The sequence below is a fragment of the Pseudorasbora parva genome, chromosome 11, assembly GCF_024679245.1.
Source record: "Pseudorasbora parva isolate DD20220531a chromosome 11, ASM2467924v1, whole genome shotgun sequence".
Classification (NCBI taxonomy): domain Eukaryota; kingdom Metazoa; phylum Chordata; class Actinopteri; order Cypriniformes; family Gobionidae; genus Pseudorasbora; species Pseudorasbora parva.
Genome location: NC_090182.1, coordinates 44316619 through 44333303, shown reverse-complemented (window position 1 = coordinate 44333303; position 16685 = coordinate 44316619). Strand labels below are relative to the sequence as shown.

General features: G+C 40.0%; 1 protein-coding gene across 1 annotated transcript; it reads left to right on the top strand.

Annotated features, from left to right (window-relative positions):
- The first annotated feature begins 3607 nt into the window (after positions 1-3607).
- Positions 3608-9678, top strand: hopx (HOP homeobox). Its single transcript, XM_067456687.1, has 2 exons — positions 3608-4019; positions 9181-9678. Exons 1-2 carry the CDS (start codon positions 3858-3860, stop codon positions 9256-9258), a joined length of 240 nt encoding a protein of 79 aa, XP_067312788.1. The 5' UTR covers positions 3608-3857; the 3' UTR covers positions 9259-9678.
- The last annotated feature ends 7007 nt before the right edge of the window (positions 9679-16685 follow it).

The following is a 16685-nucleotide window of genomic DNA, read 5'->3' as shown; positions in this document are numbered from 1 at the left end:
ATGCACCTTCACTCTCTTCTGTTGATGTGAGTGGAGCTGACATCTTGTGTCTCGAGTCTGTGCAGTAATGAATGAGAAGTGGAGCCGTGATATCAAGGTCCTGCCCACACTCCCGCCTAATCAACAACATTTTGTGAAATAAACAGTTATGGAAATGTAGAAATTAAAGCTCTAATCTCCTCCCGAACTTCCTGAAAAATGTCCATTAGTGCCTCAGTGACTTCAATCAGAGAAGCTGTCAATCATAATGTCACGCTCCCGTTTGTTTAGCATCAAATAACTAAAACGAATTAACTATTCAGTAAGCAGTTGGCAACACAACGATCACCACACCAGCCATGGGAGTGTGTAATCAACCTACTAGGCCCAAAGGCAGAGTTTATCCGCTGTCCATCCCGGAGCAGAAGGCCATGGAGGAGTACATCCAGGAGGCACTTCAATAAGGTTTCATCAGAGCTTCTACATCCTCTGCCACTTCAAGCTGCTTCTTCCTAGCCAAGAAGGATGGAAGCGAAAGGCTGTGCATTGACTACCGTCCCCTTAACTCCCAAATGGTAAAGTACAGCTATCCACTTTCTCTGGATGAGCGGAAGACCGCCTTTGTTATATCTCAAGCTGGAGAAGTGTGAGTTTCATACCACCTCCGTACACTTTCTGGAATATGTCATCGACCGACAGGGCATGTAGATGGACCAGAGGAAGGTGGAAACCATTTGGAACTGGCCTCGACCAGTCACTAATAAGGAGCTAAAGCACTTCTTAGGATTCACCAAGTACTACTGCCTGTTTATTAACAACTGCAGCCTGCTCAGTTCACCTCTCACCTCGTCACTTAAGAGCTGGCCCAAGTCTCAGTCCTTGACTCCATCTGCCCTAGAGGCCTTACATCAACTAAAAGAAGCCTTCAAACTGCTCCGATCCTGAGTCATCTCAATCCTGATCTCCCGTTCATCATAAAGGTTGACGCCTCTTCTACCGGGTCAGAGCGGTTCTACCAGAACGATTCGGAAGCCAGATGAATTGCAAACATTAACACATTTATTGATAGTCCAGCAAGTATGTAGCCTGACGTGGTCATAGTCAATTCTAGTCAGAATATGAGTCTGATGCTCCATTGGGCTGTGATTATGGGGCGTGTTTCAACCCAACCAGGAAAGACCTCAATTGGACAGACCTACAGCCAATCAGAGCAACGAAGCGACGCATTGTCAAATGTCAACAGAGCTCAACTGCACTGTGTTGCCAAGTCCGCGTTTTTTTCCGCCGGTTGTTTTCTATGGCCGCGGGTTGAAGCGACTATTATGTGATATATAGACCCATGAGTGCGAATTTTAGCAGCAACCTTACCAAAATTACACACATTTTACCCCCCAAACGCCTTTTTCCCCCCGGAGAACCCCCCGAGAAGCTATTGTTTAGGGCTAGTAGTTGGTGGGTTTTGTTGTTAAAATTTGGCAACCCTGTCTGCACGCGCGCTGGAATAAATTATCTTTGCTAGTGTTGTAAAAAAATAAAATCATATAATGATACACAGAGTACTTACCCAACATGATCATCATTTCTGAGAGAAATTGTGAAGGTGAATGCACAAGCTCTCCGTTTAGGATTCGAACAAATATAACCCAAGCCCCTTTGATGACGTGATGATTACGTTACTGTTGATCATCTGTCCGTCATCGTCTAAAACCGCCCTGATGATTTCATTGGTCCGAACAGTTTGTGTTCGGAGATAATTAGTCCTCTATGGAGCGAGGCCAGACCGAACTGCCTGACCTAAAAAATTCGGCTGGCATCCAGGCTAGCAAGTATGATAATTAGAGTTCTTTGGCGTAGGCCCGTCCTCAGCTTCCGTTTCGAGGGTAACGGACTCTGCGTTTCCTGACTGAAGATGAAGGCAGGGGCACAGCCGACCCCCGGGAGGTATAGACGGGGACCATGGTGGTGGTGGGGAAGTTGGAGGTAACTGTCGGCGTCAGCATCTGCGAACTCAGGTCACCATCTGTTTTAAGTGACCTAAGATGGACATGTTTTAAGTGAGCGTCTCTTATACTCTCTGGATTATGATGTGATTGGTTAGGTCTGAAAGTTACGCGTGACATAACATTGAATCTTACGCTAAAGCTTTCATTTCTCTCACAGTAGCAGAGGGATCCTCCACTCCATCCATGTGCCTTCTATTTCAAGAAGCTGTCCCCGGCGGAGCAGAACTTCAACATCAGCAATTGTGAGCTCCTCGCCATCAAGCTAGCTCTGGAAGAATGGAGAGACTGGCTGGAGGGAGCGCATCACCGCTTTTTCATCACTGATTATAGAAATCTTGAATATCTGAGCGAAGCAAAGAGACGGGACCCACAGCAAGCGCAACGGGTATTATTCTTTACCCGATTCAATTTCACGGCCTCATATCAAACCTGGGGATAAGAACTGTAGTGCAGATGCTCTGTCATGTCCTGAAGATCGGTGAGGATGAGGGACTGATGGCAGGAAACGATGACTGGTCTGTAGGAGTAGTAGAAGACTGAGGAGGAGACTGAAGACGACAGATGGTGTTCACAGGACTATGGCAGTAGCTAGCAGTTTGGAGAGGTGGTGGGAGAGAGAGGATGGGTGGGGTTAACAAGACTGATGACGAAGGTTTCGATGTGATGAGGGGGCACAGGAAAGCACAAAAACATGTATGCATCTCTCCTGAAACTATTCTCCCTCCAGCCATGATCATCAGTCCATTCCAATGGTCCATCGATGAGCAAATTGCTGAAGCTTATCTCTCTGAACCTGCTCCACCGGGAGGTGCAGAGGGGCTCCTCTACGTACCATCCAACTATCATCTGCCCCATCGTGGACTCAGCTCATTCGTCTCCGTGCTCAGTCTGGACACCCAGAAGGTCTATCGTACTCTTCCGCTCTTACGTCATTGGTTCTGGTGGCCCATCATAGCTCAGGATATCTTCTGGTACATCCAGGGACGCGCAGTCTGCGCCGTTACCAAACACTCCCCAGAGACTTCCTGAAGGAAAGCTGGTATCTTTACCAATTCCACGCCGTCCATGATCCCATCTGAGTACTGATTTCATGTCCGACCGTTCCTCTACCACAACCTGTGTATTCGTCATCATAGATCGCTTCTAGAAGGCATGCAAACGAATTCCCTTCAAGGGATTACCAACGGCCTTCAAATCAGCTGAAGCCTTATGGTAAAAAATATTAGTAATTATATTAAAAACATTATAGTATTTTTTTCTTTTTTTACAGATTTTTAATATTAATCCAGTGTGAATTAAATTTGAAGGGAGTACAGCAAATACTAACATGATGCGTAAAGTAAATTAATAAATAAATATTATAATTAATCATATTATTAATTTATTAATAATAAAAACAATCATTATGGTAATATTATTACATATATTTTTGGCTTTTAATGAGATTTTTTAATGCATATAGGAGAAACGTTGTCATAAAAATAATGTATTAATGGTCTGAAAAGTAGTCATGAAATATAGTTGGTGAAGGGATTAGGGCATGTTTTACAGGTAAACACTGCATGAGCTCACGCTTCAGATCAGATGTGACGTCACCCGGGGGCATTACATAATGCTGTGAACGGTCCGAGCGGAGCAGATGGAGTTTGGACACCGTCAGAGCAGGACACGCGCTCGCGGCTGTCACTGAAAAGAGGCGTTACGCGCGCGTCCGCGGACTGGAGTTTGTGGCTCTCACACTGACTTTGTTTTGTTCATTTTCCGCAGCATTTGCTCCTGAAGCCTGACGTTTTCTTCCAAAGACTTTGGACTTTATTTGCATCAGTCGAGCTGTGATTTGTGTTTCCAGTCCACTCGTCCGTTTGGAGCTGAAACATGAGCGCGAGTGGAAACGCGATGGCGATGTTCGGGATGCGTTTAGCGGACGATCAGATTAAAGTTCTGGAGGAGAATTTCACGAAGGTCAGCAAACATCCCGACGAAACCACGCTGATGCTGATCGCGGCGGAGTGCGGGCTGAGCGAGGAGGAGACAGCGGTGAGTTTATCAGCAGATCCTCATCTACAGCGCCGTCGACGCGACGCGAAAAAAGAGAACGATTGAAGCCGCGTGACGCGTCACGTTGATTGGTCGATTGGGCGCGTTGCAGGATTTGCCGCGTCTTTCTGATTGGTCGAATTGGAGCGCTCGCGTTTCGGTTGTGACGCTTTTAAAGCAGAAAAAGCTGTGGTCTAGAAATAATGATAACTATTATAATTATCAATTAATATGTGGATAATAATAATAATATAATATATATTAATATTAATATGATAATACATATATAAATATCAGTGTAGTAATAAACATTATTATTAATCATAGTATTATTCAAATGCTTTTAATTGATCATAACAATGTATATTCATATATTTTTGGCATAATACGAATTAGACTTTTGCATTATATCTATCTATCTATCTATCTATCTATCTATCTATCTATCTATCTATCTATCTATCTATCTATCTGTCTATCTGTCTATCTATCTATCTATCTATCTATCTATCTATCTATCTATCTATCTATCTATCATCTGTCTGTCTATAGGATTAGCATATTGATGATAAGCGCATGGCACTAGTTTTAATAATTTAAAAATCTATCTTTAATATTAGAGATATTTGTCATACATAGTCACAATTATCTTAATAAAAGAAAACTTCATAATAATCACCTACCTTTGGCAATATGATATACCATTGTGCTGTGCATTTAAATCTCAATATTTAAAATAAAACTTGGTGGATGTTGAAAAATACAGTAATACCATTGCTCCATTTAGTTCAAACAACATATGGTTTGACATGTGGCTTATGAGCCTTTATTTGATCATGGAAAGTTTATGAGAACAATAAATGCTAAAGTAAATAATAATCGAATGCCGCCTCCGGACAGGTGTTCTTCATTTTGCGACTCAATTTTGACAGGTGGAGTCCCTCTGGAGGATAAAACTCTTAATTACTCCTGAATCAATCCTTCTGGGGTGTGTGTGAGCTTACTAGTTTTCAGTTAACACACACGATATATTTCAGCACTAAGCCACATTACCATGATGCAAGCTTCTCTTGTGCATTGTCTTCATTCCTGTTTTGCTGTCAGCAGCTCAAAATAACACACCGACAGCATTAAAAGCCGAAGAGTTGTGCTGTGTGAATGGAGCGCCGCTGACACTGACCATAAACAAAGTGTTGGAGCACAATAGGCCACCCGGACGCGCCTTCCCTCTTACGGATGGGGTCGACACGTTTAAACACATTGGGTCTGGTTGACAAATGACAAACCCACGCAGGAGTCATGATGTAATGGAGCAGTTAGTAGTGCTGTAATGCATCTACTTATCTAATAGATAGTTCAGAGCCTGTGAGCAACACTTCCAGCGCTGACAGCATGAAGTTTGGCAGAATTTAACTGGAAACACATTCCATCATGAGGCTGGTCTGTTCCTGTCACTATGATTGTGAAAAACCGTGTGCATTTAGACAAAATGTGAAAACGCCTCTGTGATATATCATCACACACAATAGAAAAGGCTTAGTGATTCAGGGGTGTGTGAATGAATGTAGTCACTTAAATACTTGAATGTTCTCTCGCTAAAACATGCCCATTGCCACTCAGAAGTTTGTTTGTTTTTAAAGAAATGAGTACTTTTATTTGTTGGGGAAGCATCAAATTGATCAAAAATGACAGTAAAGACATTTATAATGTCACAAAAGATTCCATTCAAAAAATAGAAAGAATCCCGTACAGTTTTTGTATCACATTTTCCACAAAAATATGATTTTTTTAACACTGATAATAATCATAAATGTGTGTTGATCATCAAATCCTCATCTGAGAGTGATCAGTGAAGGATCATGTGACACTGAAGACTGGAGTAATGATGATAAATTCAGCTTTGATCACAGGAATAAACTACACTTTACTATATATTCACAGTTTTTTAAAATTTAGTTTAGTTTAGTTTATTGGTTTATTATAACGTGGACAGTCCCTTTTTTTTTTTTAAAGAGCAGCTTTAGCCTCTACGGCTAATTTCCAGCTGTAGTCCCCGGCCCGTTGTTAATAGGCGTACATCTGGTAAAATAAATGACAATTATATTTACAACAGGGCTAAACAAGAACACACACTTGAGGCAAGCACAAACAAAGAAGCATCAATTTGCCAAGACATAAAAGCAGGTCATGCATTTAAAAAGTACAAATTTCGGATACAGTATAGTCATACAAAGGCCACATTAAGACACAATACCTAACATTGAGGCAGGCAACATGACCATGTCACATCACAAATACATCCCATCTGTCTGATTAATGTGTGCAGTTATAATTGTCGGACAGCCAGTTTTTAAGGTGTGTAGTAAAGGAGGAATACGTATGTATGTCTTTTAATTTAATGGGCAATGAGTTCCAATTTCGTATTGCTATAAGAAAATGATAATTGACCAAATGTGCTTTTCCTGAATGGGATAAGAAGGTCACCTCGTGCAGTGCTTCTGGTGCTCTGACTCTGAAATTGGAATAGAATGTGTGAAATGTGCAAAATTGCCAGCATGAAATATTCAGTCATGTAGCTTAGCACAGTCCCTCCTCTATGGCTTTATTTCTTAGGCAAATATGACCTGGGGAAAACTGGTTTGAATAACAAACTCTGTCCTGGCTCGGGGTGAAATGATATCACCTCTTTGCATTAGAAGACTAAAACGCAAAAGGTGTGGTATGAGGAACAGGTAAACCGGTCATGCCTGCTCGCTGTGTTGGGTATTAACACAGGCATGTGTGTGTGTGAATGAATGTAAGGGTTTGCTTGTGATGGGTGCGGGTGGATAGTTTTTGGCTCCGAGTCAAACGCTGCACACGCTACCCTTAAACCCTCAGTGCTGTGAGGTGGAGATGAGCGGCGCTGCTTTATTTCTGCTGAAATGCAGTTCTCCATGTGTTTAAACAACCTGTTTTCTTTTCTTCTGCTGAATAATATTACAGAGGAGGGGAAATTTATATATGCTTTTTATACCCGGTCGTGGTTTGTTCTGTAAAGCACTGACGGTTTTGCAAGTGTGTTGCAATGCTGTACCTCAGTCGGAGATGTTGTGCAACTCTCCGTTTCTATGAAAATCATCTAATTTGGGATACTCTTAAGGGTGTGTGTGTGTGTGTGTGTGTGTCTGTGTGTGTGTGTGTGTGTGTGTGTGTGTGTGTGTGTGTGTGTGTGATGTCATGGAGTTGATGTCATGGAGTATAAAACATTATAGTATCCAAATTCATCCATCTTGTTCACTCATTCACTTCTCTACAATTCTTCTCATGAGCACAATAACATGTTTGAGAACTTCTGAGAAACAGATATAAAAAAAAAACTAAGCAAAACCATCACATTTTGTTCAGAAAACAAACTCTATTTAAAAAAAAGCTACAATTAATATAAATATGTAAAAAGAAAAATCAATTCTGACTGTTTTTCTGTGTTTCTCTCAGTCTTGATTAAAAAAAAAGTCAGTTGTGACAAAAGTCACATTTTGAGAAATGAAGTCAGAATTGTGAGATATAAACTCAGAATTGCGAGAAATAAAGTCAGATTTGTAAGATATAAACTTGAAAAATAAAGTCAGATCTCATGGCCAACGCTACAGCCTGTTCGTAGCACTTCAAATCTGATTTTTTGGGGGTCAAGCGACCAGGTCAGACCTCTTCAGAGGTAGTGTGAACACTCAAATCTAGCCCAGATCTGATTTTTTTAAATCAGATTTACACCACATACATATGTGGTCCTGAATCAGACCCAGATCTGATTTTTTAAAATGTGGCCGCAGTGCGAACAACCAAAGCGGATTTGATGCGACTTTTACGTCAATCTATGTCGACATTGTCACAATTATGCACCGGCGAGTTAACCCTAGACACAACAGACACAGACAGTAACATTAAAAACATGACTAGATATGGAGAACAGCGATGGAGCGAGACAACGGAGGGAGAGTGAGGTGTTAGACCTGATTAGTATATGGGGAGATACTTCAATTCAAGCTAAACTAGAAGGATCCTACCGTAACCGCTCCGTTATTGAAAAAATAGCACATGAAATGGAAGAACAGGGACACAGAAAAACATGGCTTCAGTGCCAAAGAAGGTGACAATTTTGCTCTCCTTCTTTTCTTTCTTCTCCTCTTCAGCACCTGCTCATTAAGGTCATGGCTTCCATTACACAAACATGTTTAAATAAAAGTGAAAATGCTTACTTCCTCTAAAACCTCCCGAACTTTAGTGCAACAGCGTGCTGCGTCTGATGATATTGTTCTTTTGCACATGCGGGTTAGTTTGAAACCTGAAACAGTTCACACTGGAATCAGATATAGGCCACATTTTAAAAGGTAATGTGAACAGCCAAACAAAAAATCAGATCTGAGCAAAAAATCAGATCTGAGCATTAGGACTTGCGGTGTGAACGGGGCCTTACACAATTAAAACTGATCTATAAAAACTGTGCGACCACATTTATTAAGCTCGGTAAAATATATTATATACTTGAAATACTTCATGTCTCATCTGGGGCTGTTAGGTTCACATTACTGTATGACTTCTTTGAGTTAAAGAGCTTCAAATACGGGTACACGAGTTAACAGATTGAAGTATCAGTTTTGATGTTAATAATTATTCATCATAGGCGACTGTTGAACTTGACAGTATTGTCTCTCTTGTTATTTCATAGCAAGCTTCAAAAAAGATGAATGTTTATCAGTATCCAATATGTTCTTTGGGTAAAAAAGTAAAACTAAATAAACAAAGTAAAAATTAATTTGATAACTTTCCCCCCAAGGTTTCTATAGATATCGCAATATATCGATATTGTGAATTATTTTGGCCATAATAACCATATTGTGAAAAACTACACTGGAAAAAAAAAATGGCTCCAATTGAAATTTTTCTAGTGACTGATCACATCTAAATTTGTCAGTTGGCCGAATTGAATATCTGTGAATTGATGCAATTTAATTCACAGAAATTCAATTCGGCCAACTGACAAATTTAGATGTGATCAGTCACTAGAACATGTTCAATTGGAGGCCTGAGTTTTTTACAGTGTAATATTGTGACCGCCCTATTCTGTCCTCTGTTAGAACATGTTTTAGAGGATCTCCTAATGTCTCTCTCGTTCCTGCAGAAATGGTTCCGGATGCGAAACGCTCAGTGGAGGAAAGCAGAAGGCCTTCCTGCTGAACTGGGATCAGTGAAGGACTGAGGAAACATCTTCCTCATGCTTCATCTTTTCTTGCTCTTTTTCTCTGTTTGCTCCAGACCTGGAGACCTGAAGTTGTATTTTTTTATTATTATTATTATTATTATTATTTTATCTAAGTTGTAATCTTTTGCTTTTTCTCACAAATCTTTATTGCCTTAATAACTATCAAATGTACGTAAATAAACTAATGTAAGCATCTGTATATAAAGAATTACATTGTATTTTCAGGGTTTTATTTTGTGTTGAATGATTATTGTAGAGCATTTTTTGCTTCTCCATTAGGAGGATGATCATGGAGCAGAGAAACAAAGAAAATGACTGTTTATCTTTATATTTATCTATAAACATAAAATAATAAACAAAATCTCTGTGATATCTCAATTGTTTGTACTAAAAGGAGATTAAATGGAGAACAAATGAGCATGTCTTCTGCTTCTCAGATTTTTCTCCTGCAAACACAGACCACAGTAAGCTCACTAGAGGTCCAGAAGAAACCAACATCTCAGAATCTGCTCCGATAGGAAATATCAAAATCACAGATGTCAGTATGAACTCAGAAAAAAATCACATCAACCTAACATATTCTTTCTATATGACAATGGCTTTGTTTATCTGTTACTTCAAGAAGAATCATATCCGCTGACACCAGGAGAGTTTCATGATCTATGAAAGCAACATCTGAGCATTCAGTTTTTCTCAGTTTCCGCCACAGAATAAGAAAAATAAAAAGGTAATTGCGACCTTTTATCACGCAATTCTGACTTAATATTTCACAATTCTGACTTTATAAATTCGCTGCTGTAAGTTTATATCGCTGAAAAGTCTGAATTGCAAGTTGTAAACCTACCCTTGTGGGGTAAATAGTCGCAATTATCATTTAAAATGTTTTATTCTGTGGCAGAAGCAAGCTTTCATAGAAAACCAACTGACAGAGAGCAAAAGAGGTTATAAAATAAAATACTGATGAACAGGATGGTGAGAGAATCGACTAAAGAACAGAATCCAGTGAAAAGAGTGAGAAGCCCCCTGCCAACCAAATGCTGATGGCAGAGTTTCATAAAATATTTAAGTCTTTAAACTAAGCAAAGGATGGGCAGACAAGGCCGCTTTTGAATAAGCTGACTGCAGTGGTGTGTGTGTGTGTGTGTGTGTGTGTGTGTGTGTTGAGCAGTGGGGTTTGAAAAAACATCCCACACCCTCTATGGAAAAACAAACATGTTTATTTGACTGTAGCACAGATGCTGTCCTGAACACAAAGCTTTAACGGTTTTTTAAAGGGGCGATGAATTGAGAAATCAGCTTTCCTTTGAGCCTTTGATATATAAAGGTCATGGTAATATAAGACATCTTGTAAGTTTTGGAGCTGAAAAATAAATGATCAATTGTATTTTATTTTACTTCCTTATTAGTAAAATGTAAAAGAAGGGTGAAACACCGCCTCTATAGATAAATGTGTACACTGCTACTGTAGCCCTGCCCACCTGCTTATATATCCCCGCCCACCTGCTAATGTAACCCCGCCCACCTGCTTATATAGCCACGCCTACTTGTTTCGGTAGCCCCTCCCACCGACTCATGGAGCTAAACAAGCAATAAACACGCTGAAGATAGCAAGATAATCGTGTGTAAGCAAAATACAGGTCGACACTGGATTTGCCAACGTGATCTCATGAAAATACGTGAGTATTTTTACGTAAAGTGTGATTCTACTACAAGTACATTTACTAACGTTTTCACACACATTAAAACGTACAATACTGACTTATTAACAGCACTAAAATGTACAATATTGACGTATCTGTTAACGTGTAAGCAGCCAGCCACCGGCTCCCATAAATCGTGGCATTAATATTGTTTATTTTATATCCAATAGTCACATCAATACATGTTTTCAGTCACATTTATTAAATGCATTTTACTAAGTTAATCAACCTAATATAAAATAACAGAAATATAAAATAACATTTTGCTCTCGTGACATCACTACAAACTCATTTCGGGTGACTAGATAATGTTAAAAGAAGACTGAATTTTAAAACCGTCAGATGAATAACATTCTTGCCAACCATTTTGTAGTATTTAGCTTGTTGTTTGCTGTGAGACATAAAAAGGCATTTTCTCCTATTCAGCAACTGGCGATCACAATATACACCAAAACACAACATCAATTCACAAAACGCAACACTTTATTCGTTTGCTGTAATCCAAATCGTTAGAATCCATATGTTTGCGAGAAACAAATCTAAAATTGAGCCCGGTGATCTTCATCTCCATTAGTCTTCATCTCCTGTCAGTAGCGCGACGGCAAACATCAAATCTCGCGCTCGTAAATTCAAATTTAAAAAACGCGCCCTCATGAAGCGTTACGACATGATTTACGGCAGTGGCATCGAACGCTCATTGGCTCTCGCCTGCTTCGTCACAGATTTTGACATGTCGTGTTTCAGTCGATTTGTATTTGAAATGGGAAACGCGCAACTTCACGGAGAGAAGCCGGATTATTATTTTCATTGATTAATAGCTAACATTCTGCTCTGTACCTCATACAAAACTATTAACGTTATATACCACCAGAGAGGTCTGCGACTGCAACACATCTTCATTTGAACTACTTTTGGTACCGCTTTTGACATTTTTGCAATAAATAAATTATTGTGAGTACACTGGTCTGTCTGTTATGCTTTGATTTATAACAGTACGTTGTTTTAATAAATGCTAATGGGTAGGTTTAGGGGTAAGTGTAGGATTAGCCGTTCAAAATATTTTTTTTAATGCTATATTGTTACCAAAATCGTCATTTTCCAACGTTTTACCTTTTATTTTCTTTATATTCTGTATTAAATTGGTAGGTTTAGGTTTTGGGTAGTGTTAAGGGATCGTAGATTAATCAATAAAATGGTCAAAGGGAAGTTATATAGATATCTTTATGATATAACAAAACAAAAAAAATGTTTTTACCAGAATAAAGTTTTGTATTCTTAAAAAAAAAGATTTCATGATGGATTCGTAAATATTTTAGGTTTTTTAGCTGTAAAAATGAAATATTACTACGTTTAAATGTTGCAAATACGTCTATATTTTACATTTTAGCACTTCTCCAAACGTACTAAGACGTACGTTTAGTCTCTTTGAAAGTAACGTATTAATACCTACGTATTAAGGATGAGACCAGGCTGGATTTGCAGACATATTGAGATTAAAACACAATGCTGTGCCTTCTATATTGGATCCGATAGGAATGGTGCAGCTCACTTATGTGAGTAAAACATGTTTTTTATGTGAGATAGTATTGCATTGTTACAGATCGTATTGATTGTGTCCGTGTCTAACAGAACATACCTTAGCACACTGCCACAGGCTGGAGAATCCTTTATTTGTTGGTTCATTGCGATTCGGGATCAGAAAAGATCAGATCGGACATGTGATGTTAGGGGCCAGGGCTCGCAAAGCCCATGTGTTTTCCGGACCAAAACGTAAGCCCGTCGGCAGGCCGGTGAATCTTAAATAGTGAAATAACCTTCATTTCTTGATCTGCTTTGTTAATGTTCTCTCGCTTGACTTGATATTTGAAGAGCATGCGCCTGCTTATGTGTCTGCAGTTCGCGGGTGGATGATAGTGAGATAAATGATTGTGTTTGTTTGATAAAGACGTTTTGATTGCCCTGTGAGAGAATCATTCCGGTTGCCGCTTTCAAATCAATCCCTCCCTCTGATGGGAGCTAAAGCTCATTAAATATGCAAATCTTATCCAATCCTAGCAGTGGGCGTTTACTTCCAAGTCTCCAGTGCACCACGCCCATCAGAACCCAGCGTTCAGGAGAGAGCCTCAAAACCAGTGTAGAAAATAGCCTATTACTTATTAGTTTATGGTTGCTAGGCAACGTGGGGGAGAGGACGCTGGCGTTGTCTGTTCGCCGCTTCTCCACCCACAACAAATCATGTTAATGTACTATTAGATTTACATTTTATTTTATTTCCTTATGTTTGTGACTAGTCTAACAGTCAGAGCTACAATTGGGACTGTTGCTGATTGCTGGCAGCCACTGAGAGGTCGTTGTTCGTCGTTTCGCCGTTTTCAACCGCTTCTCTAATGTTTACGTTTGAATTGCTGCGGTTGGTTTCTGGTTTGGAGGACATTTTATGTTTCTCGCCGCGGGTGCTCACTGGTGGTCTCCCTTGGGCTTAAGCTGCATGGTGGCTGAAGTTTGCACCGGGCTAGCGTCATCCGGGCTCTCGTCGTCGGCGTCCGGCATGATGTTGATGTTCTGCTTCTCGGCTGCGCCGCTGTTCCGTCCTGCATTGCGACCGTGGAGCGACATCTGCGCCGGCCCCGGTGTGTCCACAGAAGTACCCGGAGGAATGTTCTGCCTCTTGCATGGTGCTGCAGCGATCCCCATCGTTTGAATCATCATGAAGAAGACCCATCATCTGGTCTTCAGCTGTCGTGCCTCGGCGATGTCATCGGGACACTGCCGCTGGGAGAAATCTGAAACATGGAGTGGACCACAGTGTGCTGCGGAGCTAACAGAGACTTCCACCATCAGCTGTTTTCTGTCCACCATCAGCTCTGTTTCTGTTCACCATCAGCTCTGTTTCTGTTCACCATCAGCTCTGTTTCTGTTCACCATCAGCTCTGTTTCTGTTCACCATCAGCTCTGTTTCTGTTCACCATCAGCTCTGTTTCTGTTCACCATCAGCTGTTTTCTGTTCACCATCAGCTCTGTTTCTGTTCACCATCAGCTCTGTTTCTGTTCACCATCAGCTCTGTTTCTGTTCACCATCAGCTGTTTTCTGTTCACCATCAGCTCTGTTTCTGTTCACCATCAGCTCTGTTTCTGTTCTGTTTTCTGTGTTGGTTGATTGTTTGTAGTATTCTATATTTTTACTTGTTATTCATTTTTTTGTTGTTATTTGCCCCCCCCCCCTTTGTTGCACTTTGAGATTCTTCGGAATGAAAAGTGCATTATAAATAAAATCTATTATTATTATTATTATTATTATTATTATTATTATTATTATTATTATTATTATTAGTTATGATGTTTTTGAATGTAAAAACCTCAAAAACGTCATTAGTTGACCTCAGACAACAGTATACTTTTTTTTTTTTAAAGCCAGTTCATGACACCTTTAAAATAATATGGTTAGTAACTTGAAAGGACTGGAACAGATTCTGGTTAATAAAATAAAAATGCATTTAAAAGCAACATAAAGAGTGAGCAAGAGAGTGAAGTAATGTGAGAAAAGTCCTGCTGTACTGCAAACCACCCTCCTACTAGACCTACAAGTTTAACCTCCCACAAAGACACAAGCAAAAGTTTGTTTGTAAGGCTAACTTATATTGCTTTTGAATCTTATAAAGTATGAAATAACAATGTCTCATGGGGATGAAAGACTACAATTCCCAAAATGCTTCGCTGCCCTGTTAGGCCATTTCAAAAGCCACCTACTGGATTACTGTGAGTTGAAGTCTTGAAGACACTACAATTAAAAACCTGAACGTGTCTGTTTAATATAATGAGTGAGTCGCCGCACGAGTATCACAGCACTGCACTAACTGCAGGAGAGAGAGAGAAATGAGCTAATGAGCTCGTGATGAGAGCTGAGGTAATCGCGACTACACTCGCGGCATACATTCACAACGCGAGTTCAGTCTGGCGCTTTTCAGTTCATGCCTTTGCAAGCTTAACTTTCATAGAAATTAATTTGAGAAGTTAAAACACTTACATTGCTTAGCATCCGTTTAAATGAGTGCCTGTAGCAGCCTGCTGAGCTCTCCCTGCTAGCTGAGTGTGAGCTCCATCCCCCATGCGCGAGTTCAAAACATGCGGAAATGGCTCCCTCTGCTGGCTGTAGTCTTTAGCCTTATTCCAAACATTCCTCCTATGATGCAAATATCGTCAATTTGCATCATAGGAGGAATTTTTCCAGAAATAAAATGCATAAATCTCTTGTCTCAGGGGGATATGAGGGGGGAAAGCACAATCATTTGAATATACTCCAGGGTTTCTACTGATACAAAGCCATATGCTAATCGCTGAAGTAACCCTTTAAGTTTCCGCATCCAGGCACATCTCGTGTATAGTCGTGTCCACTCCGCACAGCTTTCAAAGTACAGAGGATATCAACAAGACATTACCATCAGCTGGAGTGACTGCGGTGACGCGCAGTGGCAAAAAGACTGCGAATCACCATTGGTTTACAGCGGGAAATGTGTGTAAAAGTATACTTTGGGCTTAAGGCAGCGAGGCAACAAGTCAGCTGCCTAGTTTTTCGGATGCAGCCCTCAACAAAGATTCTAGAGGGAGGTGCTAATTGACTATTTCATTGCCGTAACCTGTAGTAAGTGTAGGGCGTCAGTTGTAGGGTCGTAGTTTGTAGTACTGAGGGATGCAGTCGAACACACTTGGGCAATTGCCCCCTATACCCTCATGCACTATTCCCTACATTACTCCACTAATATAGTCCACTAAGTGTCTAAAAAAAAGTCTCTAAAGTCCCTCACTTCCTTTCATTCACTCCTTCAAGTGGAGCTTGAAGGAGTGAATGAAAACGAGTGAGGGACTTTTTGCATAGTTTATGCTTGCAGTTTAATAATCATTTGAAACTAAGCAAACTGGCAGCTCCAGTAGTAATGAAAAGATTTACTTGATCATGGATACTATGTTGTAACCTTAATTAAACAATTTAATAATCAAATAAAAATGACTGTGTACCTGTATGATATTACGCTGTACCCACATTGGACCAGTGGTTTGGAAAATGGGTGGGTGGATGATTCCTCTGCAGCGCCATCTTCTGGTCAGATACGGGGATTCATTCAGCGCGACAGTCACAGTGCATCATGGGTATTCTCCAGCCGATGAGTGTACAGTACATAAGTTGTACACTCGTTATTGCGATTCATTGTGGGCTGTGTTGGGGAAAGTTACTTTAAAAATGAATGCATTACAGTATTGCTTTACTTCCTTAAAAAATACGGAAGCTTTTTGCCCATGGTTTAATAGAATCATCGAAGGTCAGCAGCAAGTACATTGGTCCATAAAGTGATATTAAATGCACAAAAATATTTGTTTTATTTAATATTTAATTATTAGAGGTTTGCATAGTATTCTGATTTTGCATTTGATTGATTTTGTTCATTTTGAGGAATACAGAATTTTATTTGTACAAGAGATGAATAAATGCTCACAATTATTCTAAAACTACAATAACCATATATTTACACACAACCTCTGCACTTACTCTCGATTTTTGCTGTACATTTTAAAAGTAATGCGTTTCTTTGCTAGTTACTTTTAAAAAGTAATCTGACCGACCAAGTACGGTGACATAAAATATGACGTGGCGCTTTTCTAAGCGGATTAAAAAGGAGAACTATAATGTATATCGGAATAGCACTTCTGAGAGAACTTCGACTTTTTTGC

What these genes read in the sequence shown, in the direction of transcription:
- hopx (XM_067456687.1), top strand. Translation starts at nt 3,858, where the DNA reads ATGAGCGCGAGTGGAAACGCGATGGCGATGTTCGGGATGCGTTTAGCG. An exon ending in TGAGCGAGGAGGAGACAGCG is followed by an intron (nt 4,020 to 9,180) that starts GTGAGTTTATCA and finishes TCGTTCCTGCAG; the next exon opens with AAATGGTTCCGGATGCGAAA.